This window comes from Cariama cristata, unplaced genomic scaffold (assembly GCF_000690535.1).
Source record: "Cariama cristata isolate BGI_N322 unplaced genomic scaffold, ASM69053v1 scaffold2659, whole genome shotgun sequence".
In the NCBI taxonomy this organism is placed as follows: domain Eukaryota; kingdom Metazoa; phylum Chordata; class Aves; order Cariamiformes; family Cariamidae; genus Cariama; species Cariama cristata.
The window spans coordinates 1-9,740 of record NW_009633831.1 but is presented as its reverse complement, the minus strand read 5'-3'; the positions used below and the strand labels follow the sequence as shown (position 1 = coordinate 9,740).

Here is a 9,740-nt window from a genome sequence, read left to right as displayed (position 1 = left end):
ACTTTATCAGGAAATAATTTTATAAAGCAGGATGAAACAATTTTCTAACTACAACAATATTTTCAAATGAAAAAGAAATTATTAAGCCACATTTTAAAGAAAGAAAAATGGAAATGTAAAGTTTAGCATATTCATTAGCAACTAGAGGAAGAAATCCAGAATAGTCCAGAAAGGCCAAAGTATTCAAATCATTCTGAAGGGTTCTGCTGAAATGAATTTATTTATTAAAAAGACAATGCATTCTCAAGAGAGCATCTTCTGCAGTGAAATAATTTAGTTTCTTCATATAGACACATCATACACAATGTTAACAACCATGAAAAACAATACAAAATGCTTTCAATTTTAACAAGTAGAAAAATATAACTAGTATATATGGCAATTGTGAATCTAATACTGTACAGAAGTATTTATGGATTTTACAAATAAATTATAGCTTAAATGCCCTTTTTAAAATTTCTAAATGTACACTGGAACATAGGTTCTGAAGCTTACCACTAACTTGCCACAAATGAGTGCCAGTCAAATGTTCTGCCCACAAGTTCAAAAAAATTCTTGTTGGGTTCATGGAAATATTCATGCAGTTTCTCAAGTAACCGGGTATCTACTTGTGGGTGTGCTCGTCCTTTTGACTCGTGTAAACAACGCTCTCTACCACTGTCCCTCAGGCAGTAGAAACCTTTAGTTTTATTGAAATAAAAGTTTGAAGCATTTATCTGTGGCGATAACTTCAAAAATCTCTCTACCTTCTCTATTTCTGGGAAGGGATCTTTGATTAGTTTATCCCCATCTACAATGTGAATACGATCAAGAGGAAAATATTTCAGCCAGTTTTGCATGTGAATGTAGTATAAGCTCCTGTTTATTGCCTTGTAGTCCACATTGAGTTCACCATCTTTAATCAGGAATTGTTCAATGGATGGATACGGCTTGTGCTTCTGCATGTGATTATAGAACACTTGGGTGTAATCTGATAGTACTCTCTCACTTGGGTCTCTTAAAATAAGGAGTAGTCTCATTGATTGGTTCATGTTATAAACTCTTTCAGGCACTTTAGGTGATGTGAAATATGCTGGAGTTTTTTCCACGGTGATCTGATGGGGATAAGAGAATGGCATTTGATTAATATACCACTGCAATCCATTTCTGTAATGATCTTCCCAGTCAAAGAAGTGAACTTCACTTTCTGCTGCCGCAATATCTGGATGGAGACTCAACATCTCTAACAAAGCTCTTGTTCCACCTTTTCTCACTCCAATAATGATAGTCTGTGGCAGCTGCCGGCATGATCCATTAGAATGAATGTTTTCCTTGAAGTCATTTTTTTGAGATGTTTTCTTTAAAAGCTCTCTCTGAACAGACTGAGAAGTCTCAGCATTCAAATTTATAGCTGGTCTGGAAGGCACCATCTGAGGTTGAACAATAAGCAACACAGCTCCCAGCAGAAAAGCTGCCATGACAGAAGTTCTTAGTCTGGTTTCACTCAAGCAGGTAATGGGGCATAGAGTGATTTCCACCGAGAACAACCTTTAAAAGTTGTTTTTGTTTTGCCAAGTGAATGTGTATTTCTCAAATGGAAACTTTGCTGAAAGAGGGAAAAGAAAAAGAAAAGCAGCACATTATTTCAGAGTCAGATATATCACTACTAAAGCCACACTGCAAGTATCTTTTGCTTTTCACAACTGAACAAACTTCATTATCTTTCCCAACTCTAGGCTTATAGATCATTTGGTATAATTAAATTCTTTAAAAGACAGGCACATACAATAATACCATGAGAAAATGTTTTCCAGTCCTCAGGAGACATGAACATTCTGAATCTTTCTCTTGCATCCAAGATTCATCTAAAGTATTATTTTTTATTATTTTTTAAAAATCTGATTTCATTGGACTTGAACCACAATCACAAGAGAAAACGGTGCTTTTTTTTTATCTGCAAGAATAGGTTTATCTTAAAAACAAAACAAAAAAAAGGAAAAGGTGTGGACTGGACCAAAAGAGCATTCCTAAAAGCTGAAGGTCTTGTAGGAAGTCAGGGAATTATAGCGTCGTAAAGGACCATGTGACAGCAACCTTGGAAGTAAAGCCTCCTGGGAAAAAGGCTCGCGCAATATAGACAGAGCTGCCCAACTGTGCGAAGGTAACATTCTCCTAGGAAGAAGTTAGGAAGAGCTCTGGGTGTGTAGTATACCAAGGAAAAGTTGGAATTTTGTGCCATTTTAAAGTGTTAACATTTGCTTTGTGCTTAGGGTTTCTAACGATAGAGTCAGGTGGTATGCACTCTGGCCCTGCAAAAAGGTAAGATAACGAAACCACAGACCATAGTATAACTGCATCAACAAAATGCTAAGAGACCAGTGATTCTAATAGTGGTACTCAGGAAAGAAAATACACAATGGATACTTCTGAAGGTCATTTCAAGAGTCAGTCAGCAAGCTGCTGTGATGTAAACCATTAACTTTACACTTTATCAAAAGACTACTCAGTACCACCACTGAACTCCATTTAAAGGTCAGGGTGTTTTTAATGCAATGTTTGAAGTGAAATCTTAATGGCCTCACACATAGCATAGCTGTTAGATTGCTGTGTTATGAGCTCCCTAAATTAAGATGGCTTCCAAAGACTTTATAACCTCAGTGGAGGGTTGGTGTAAGTATGATTTTGGTATTGCCTAACTCCATTTAGAAGCGGAAGCCATGATGGCCGAGCACCTGGCTGCTTGGCTTTAGCAGGCAACTGTAATTATGAATTTAAGCTTGGAACGGCATGTACTGTATTGGCTAACAACAGCTGAAATATGAAATTACGTATGAACAACCTGAGGAAATTCAAGGGCTAGGTTTTGGAAATTCTCCAGAGAATCTGAAAAGAAACTAATGACATTTCCGCAATAAGCTATGTCCCAGTGTGACAAGGACTAATGATGTGTTTCTAAGTGATCTAGAAAGTTCTGTGTGATAGCTTTGCATTTACAGAGGTCATGACTCCATCCTGAATGGAGCAGGTCTGCTTCCTGATGTTTGCTACTGATTATTAGTTCTATGCTTTCCCTTTTTCTAATCACTTTTAAAAGGCTACAAGGCAGCAATATTGTTAGGAAGCAGAAATCAAGGACGGGAGGAGAGGGAAGCAAAGTGTCATGATAGATGTGAAGTCAAAAGAGTGTGTGCTTCCCTGTAGGCTTTGAGCTTGTGAGCATGCTCTGTCTTGGGCAGAAGGTCATGCCCTGGGCTGTTCTGTGATGTCTGATATGAGACAACTTTGCAGAGGAATTTGTTGTTCTTCCATTTTTGGTCCCTGTTAAGTTTCATCTGGCTGAAAGAGCTCCATTTTGGCTGTCGTCATTAATCATCTGCTCTCTCTTCCCTGTCTTCACCATTCCTGTTAATCTTTCTCAGGTTAATCTACTTCATTTTTAACAAGAAATAATCATAATTATTAGCCTCACACTGAGGATGTTGGTGGGGGGACACTAGGTGACAGACAGTTAGTTATAGGTAAATTCATGGTGGATGTCCCCATTGAGCTATGCTGCCACTATATTCAGCAGCAATGTGGGCAAATGGTACAGCAGTGGCTGGATTGGATCAGTGACTGATAGGCAGCTCAGTACATAAGAGCAAGAAAACATCAACTCTTGCCGAATCTTAAGGTCACAGATTAAAGGAATAGCCACTTACTTCAGAGTATATTTTAAGAGTCACTAGCTCCATAAATAGTAAGCCTGAGTTGTTGTCTTAACACCTTACTGGAAAAGCATAATAGGATTCCAGTGAAGAACAGGTTGAACTGTTATTGAAAGGAGTTAAGTTAAAGCCTAATAGTAGGAACTCTTATTTCTTAGTAGTCAGATTGAAATCTGCTATGCTAATAGCCAAGTTCTGTGATAGGATGTCTGTCTCTGTAAAGATTAACTTTTAGCTGCTGGTCTCAGATATTAGCGATGACACACTGCTGGGATTCTTTTTTTTTGAATGAACTATATATACCAATTCGTTGGGACTGTTCATTTTTAATTCATAGTTTGCATACTACTTAGTTGCCAGCTTTTTTTATTCAAGCCTTCGGGTGGCTGAGTGTAACATGGGAATGTTTGGGGGAAATAAAAGACACAGCAAGGTGTCTCTTAACTGTAGCTCTACTCTTGCTTTGGCTGGCATTGCTCTTTGAAATCAAACTTGTAGGATATTACAGGTGAGGTACCAAGGGCCTCACATCAGGTAACTTTTTGAGCCCCAGCAGAGCTCTGTCTCACTGTCTTCCCATTGTTAACTCAGTTACTTTTGGGGGGATAGCTCTTTCTAGATGAACAAAAGCAACTATTTTCTGTTGCAACATGAGACCTCAGAATAACACGGGGGTATCTTCTGTTGCAGACATACAGAATTTCATTTTTCCTCCCCAACTATTTGTTCAGGTGTGCATCAGGTGTTCTTACACTGCAGAACACTGCTACAGTATCTGTAGCATTTACTGTCTTTATGCACACCCAATGAATCATATCAGTAATTGTGCCATTCAAAGTACCTATATGTTACTGTTGTTTTGCTTTCAAGCAATAAAGCTTTGCCTGCCTTTTCTTTCCATTCTCTTTTGTTTCTCTCAAACTATATGGATTTGATATCTGGATCCTTTATTTTGTTGTGTTAGACTAATGCAACACAATGGACATGAGTGTGCCTCTAAATTCAGCACAAAACATATGTTGTGTGGGCAAAATGGTGTCCAGGAATAAAACAGCATATAAATTAGTTGTCATTCAGCTTTCTTCTCTTATGTCCTCTTTAACGCTTTATGCAGATCTGCAGTTTGGGGGCTAGAATTACAGCAGTTTATATAAAATGATGCAAACATGTATTCCATAGCTTTATAATTTGTGGGTCCAAAAAACTGTTTCAACAATAATAAGCATGCACTAAAGAGTTTATAGCAGCCACTCTGCCAAATTACTTTTCTGCTTTAAGAATTCTCTTCACTGCCTCCACAAGCCAAGCAGAGCATACATGACTTCACTCAATGACTTTGTATTCCAGATTAGTACAAAAATTTAACTGACAGTCATTACTATTGTATTTGCTACAAGTAAACGAGCAAGTTGGTAAAAGAAATACAGTTTATGTTAAATGGTGCTTTGAAGATTATACCAAGACTTTTCAAAAAGTCTGATTGCTTTTGCTTAATCTTTTCTTTAGCTTTCTCCAACTAATTAGCGAAATGTGCCATACTGTTTATTCAACAAAACTGTATGTGGACATTGCCAATCAAATCAGCTTTCATGATTAAAACCTCTTCAAAAGTAATAGTAACTTGGAAATAAATGGAAGCTTTTCTCAGTAAATGCAGTATGAGGGCCACAGCTGCCATATTTCATTGACTTTCAAGCATATCACAGTGCTCCTTGAAACATGTGTCATTATTTTATGACTTCTGACTATCTGTTACCACATTACCGAGTTATTTTAATGCCTCAGTATGTTTATCCTCACTTAATGGCATGGCCTAAACTACCTAGATTACATATAATTTTTAGTTTAATTAGCATTAACAAAATAAGGTAGTTTTTGCCTGGACTGATAACTTCATTTTTGCTGGGGGTGGGATGGGGCTGGATTTAGCTCTGAACTGTGATAAGAACCTTTGAGTTAGCTGCCGAAGCAGGTAGGAGGGAACATAAGGAGTGTCTCTAGGGCAGTCAGTAAGTGTCAGGTAGAGTCTGCTGGCAAATCTGACAGGAGGATATTTCTTAAAAAACCCCACATCAACACACTGAGAGGTTTATCAGAGCTAATGGGACACAGTTACTACCAGGACAGTCACTAGGAGAAGGAAGAATATATCCTTTCGATGAACATGCAGGTGACTTCACCTTCCTTGAAGAGAAGCTGCGTTTTTCTGGTTCTCTGGGGACTGAGGATGAACACGTTAAGTTTCAGATGTCCTCACTTTCTCTCCTTGCAGAACTGAAGCCCTTCACTGGAGAGATCTTTGCCCAGGCATCTAAAAAAGTACAGTCTGGCCTGAATGAGAACCACAGATCAGTTGCTAGAGTTTGTCTCTAGAGGGAGATTAGAGCTGAAAATCTGAGGGAGACATTCTGTTCTCATAAAGTGTATTTAGTTTTGTAGACGTGATAGAACCTCAGGACAGTTTGTGGACTGTATTTTCCTTTGCATATATTTGGGCACTGAATACGGCAAAATAGAAGACTAACACCGCTGGTTACAACTAGCTATGCAGTACAGCCCACACATCTGCTATGCTGGCTTCTTATACTGGTTAAAAAAAATAAAAATCCATAACTAAGGTAGATAACCAACTCTTCATCAGTTTAGAAAGTAATTTGTAAAGTCAGTGATCTGAACATTTGTATTCAGTGATGTCTTTAAAAAAACTGAACTAGATCAACTGTAGTGTACTTGAAATTCTTCAAGAACTCATTGATATGAACAATACATGTTCCTATCCTCTAAGAATAGACGGAGTCTGCCATAGGTTATATTCCTTAACTGTTTATATGAGCTCTTTCAAGTGACATTTTGTATCCAGTTAGCATAAAACTCTCTAGTACAGCTATCACTTAAAGTTCAGTCAAGAGCAGGAAAGGGAAGGGAGCAATTGAAAAAAAAATAATAATGTAGTTCGAGACATTTTTTTCCTTGGAAATATATTCTGCATTTTGCTATTTTTAACTATTAAACTGTCTCACAATGCCCTCTTCATGAAGAAATGCTTCCCACACTTCCCCCTCCACTCTGTTTTTTAATCACATTTTAACAAAAGTTTTCAACAACATGTGCCAATGAAATGCTCAAATTCTAGTTTCCAGTAATTAACTACAAGTAATTGTTTACTTTAGTGAGTGCTACAGAGACAAGTGTATTAAATCAAATAGAACTATATACTACTGAAGCCATAGATCTCTAGAGGCATAAACTATTGATCAGCTCGTGATGTATTAAAAGTCATCTGTGCGTTAAGAGGGAAGGTAAAAACGTAAGTAACTGTATGAACCTGTATTACAGTGCCTAAATGATATTGTCTAGATACATTTCCCGAATTATATTAAAAAATGCTGCACAACTGGTAGAGATTAAACCATGGCTTTAACTTATATAGTCAGCATGATAAGAAATCTAAGAATAATTTCAGTGCTCTTAAGATGATACATTCTCTATCAGGTCCAAGACTTCAGAAATATACTTTAAAAAGTCTCTAAATTTTGGTTAGAGGAACTTAACAAGCTGAGAAAGGCTGACTTGGTAGGAAGGATTTTGGGTTGAAATCTGCTATATTTCTGCACCTGCTGTGATAAATACAGTTTATACGAATTAGCTAGGTCACCAGTTCATGACTTCTAAAGACAGAGTTCAGCTCCAGTGTGAGCAATAAAGTAGCAAATTTATAATAGACTGTATTTATATATAACATTCACTCTCTTTCTTAAGGTCAGAAGGGACCATTGCAATCTTTCATGCCAAGAGATCATAAAAATTTTTAGAAGAAAGAATACCCTAGATTTCAGAGAACCTCACGCAGGTAAAAATAAAATGGGACATTACAGCAGAATAAAAATAAACTTGAAAAGCTTAGTATGCACAGAAATTTTTGTACTGAATGCTAATATGGAATCCCTCTACCACCTTCTAGTAATTTTTTAGTACTTACCAGGAGTCAAATTTTTTCATAAAGAGAAAAGGTATACTGTACGACTGCCTTCTCTGTCCCCCCATAAACCCAGATGTCAATTCAAAATCCAGAAATTACTCCCCACCCCACTTCCCAAGCAAAATGGGTCACATTCTAATTAGGAAGCAGAAATCCATTGCACAGTTAATAGAGTTGCTTCCTAAATTCATCAAAGCTGTCCCCAAGAAAACAACCTGTGTCAAAGTATGGCTCTGTCCTGTCTTGCTCCCTTTCTGTACAAAGGCTCACCTTAACTGGATGTATTGAAAAACAGAACACAGCCGATTAAGCAATCCCATTCTCATTTCTTCTGCCAAGCAATTTCTTACCACTCTGTGTAGCTGTGGGCGCTGCTTCAAATACCAGTAAGAAATTTAAAACAAAACAAAAAAAACAACCCCAAACCTCCAAATAATCTTTTAGTTTGTACTCCAAGCCGATTTCTGTGTCTTCCACTCTCCTGCCTTCAGAATAATACTGGAGCAGAGTGCATACTGGTGAGGTTGTCACTGTATTAGACTTAGCTAAACCAATCAATTTACTAAGTGAAGCACTACATGGTGACCTGGAGAGAACCCTCATGCTCTGGAGTAAGAAGTGAGATGATCCAGCAGGATCTTCTATTTTGGACTGCCCAGGCATATTTTCAGTTTTCTTTTTCCAATTATCAAAACTTTGCATGGAAATCCATCAGCTTTGACATATTTTTGGGCTCTGACAGCTTCCTGGGTCTGGGTGGCTTTTCTAGGAGAGGAAAGGGAGAGATCCCACACTAGTCAGACTAATAAAAACATTTCTGGTTTCCTCTAATGAAAAGCAGAAGAGTTATATGTATCTATATGTGCATGTATTCTTGTGTATTGGAAAACTGTATTCTACCCAATCTCTGTTTTTCTGTAATGTCTGTGGAAGCATATAGCTAATACAGAGTAACCAAAGTAGTATCCTGACAAGGAGGGGACACAGACGGGAACCTGTCAATGCTGGGGTCAGAATTTGCTCTGTCAAATTAGTGCCTCTCTACTGCAGCAGCTGGCTCTGCTTCAAATCCATAATCTTGCTGCGGAACCTACCGGTGGCATTCATTTGGCTACGTAATATCAAAAACTTCTGCATTTTCCAAAAAGGAAAAAAAAAAACCAAAACCAGGGTGAGTACTGAAAGGGTGAATATGCAAGAGAGAGCTGAAGCTGATGTCAGTAACTGCACCCTTACTGATAGATGCTCATTTCTGAGCAACGTGGGAAATGCACTTCTTCACAGTACAAGAAATGCTGGTAGATGTAAATTGTACTAGTTATTATATTTATGTGTGTATTTACATATTAAGTTTGATAGCCAGACAATATATGGGCATACACCAAATTGAACCTGTTCTACTAAATGTTCCACTTGCCATAAATACTGCAGAGGCTGTCAGTGGGAGTGGGCAATGAATGGATCTCTCGTGCCAGAAGGATGATCCCTGCAGACGCTCCATCCCCATGCTGTTCAAGCCTGCTGTTCATCGGACTTCCCAGATTATTTTTTTTTCCTCCCCAGTATCCAAAGACAAACAGCCTTGGAACAGGGAAAGCCCTCAACCTACTGTACTAACATAGAGAGGAAGGAGAGTCATATATATACTCAGGTGATTGAATTGCCTGTACTTAGCTGGGTGCCCTTTCTTGATCTTTTGAATGGCTGGAAGCAAGACGAAATCAGAACTCTTCCAGCTGAGGACTGCCATCCCTCCCTCCCAGCATCCTTTTGCCCCCAGAAGATTCAAACCTCTTACACCCTTAACCCTGGAAAACACCCCGAGAACTGCAGTAACCAAGCCTTCCCTGTGCTATTCTAGGGAGCCAGTCCTTCAAAACAGAAGTGAGCTCGTGTTAAGGCTTTGTGCTCTCCTGCCAGCACCCAAAGACCACTTTGCCCTCCAGCCTACGCAGCCTGCCAGGTTCCAGTTCAGCACGCTGCATCCAGCCAGCTCCAGCACTCATCGTGGGAACGGATCAAAGATGCTCAGAGCTTTTGCAAGTTGTTCTGCTGTCAGGTGGGAGCCCTGCACT

General features: G+C 38.6%; 1 protein-coding gene across 1 annotated transcript; it reads right to left on the bottom strand.

Annotated features, from left to right (window-relative positions):
* Positions 1-256: 256 nt before the first annotated feature.
* Positions 257-1,503, bottom strand: HS3ST1 (heparan sulfate (glucosamine) 3-O-sulfotransferase 1). The gene has a single exon (XM_009706889.1). The coding sequence runs from the start codon at positions 1,455-1,457 to the stop codon at positions 498-500; it is 960 nt and encodes a 319-aa protein (XP_009705191.1). The 5' UTR covers positions 1,458-1,503; the 3' UTR covers positions 257-497.
* Positions 1,504-9,740: the final 8,237 nt, after the last annotated feature.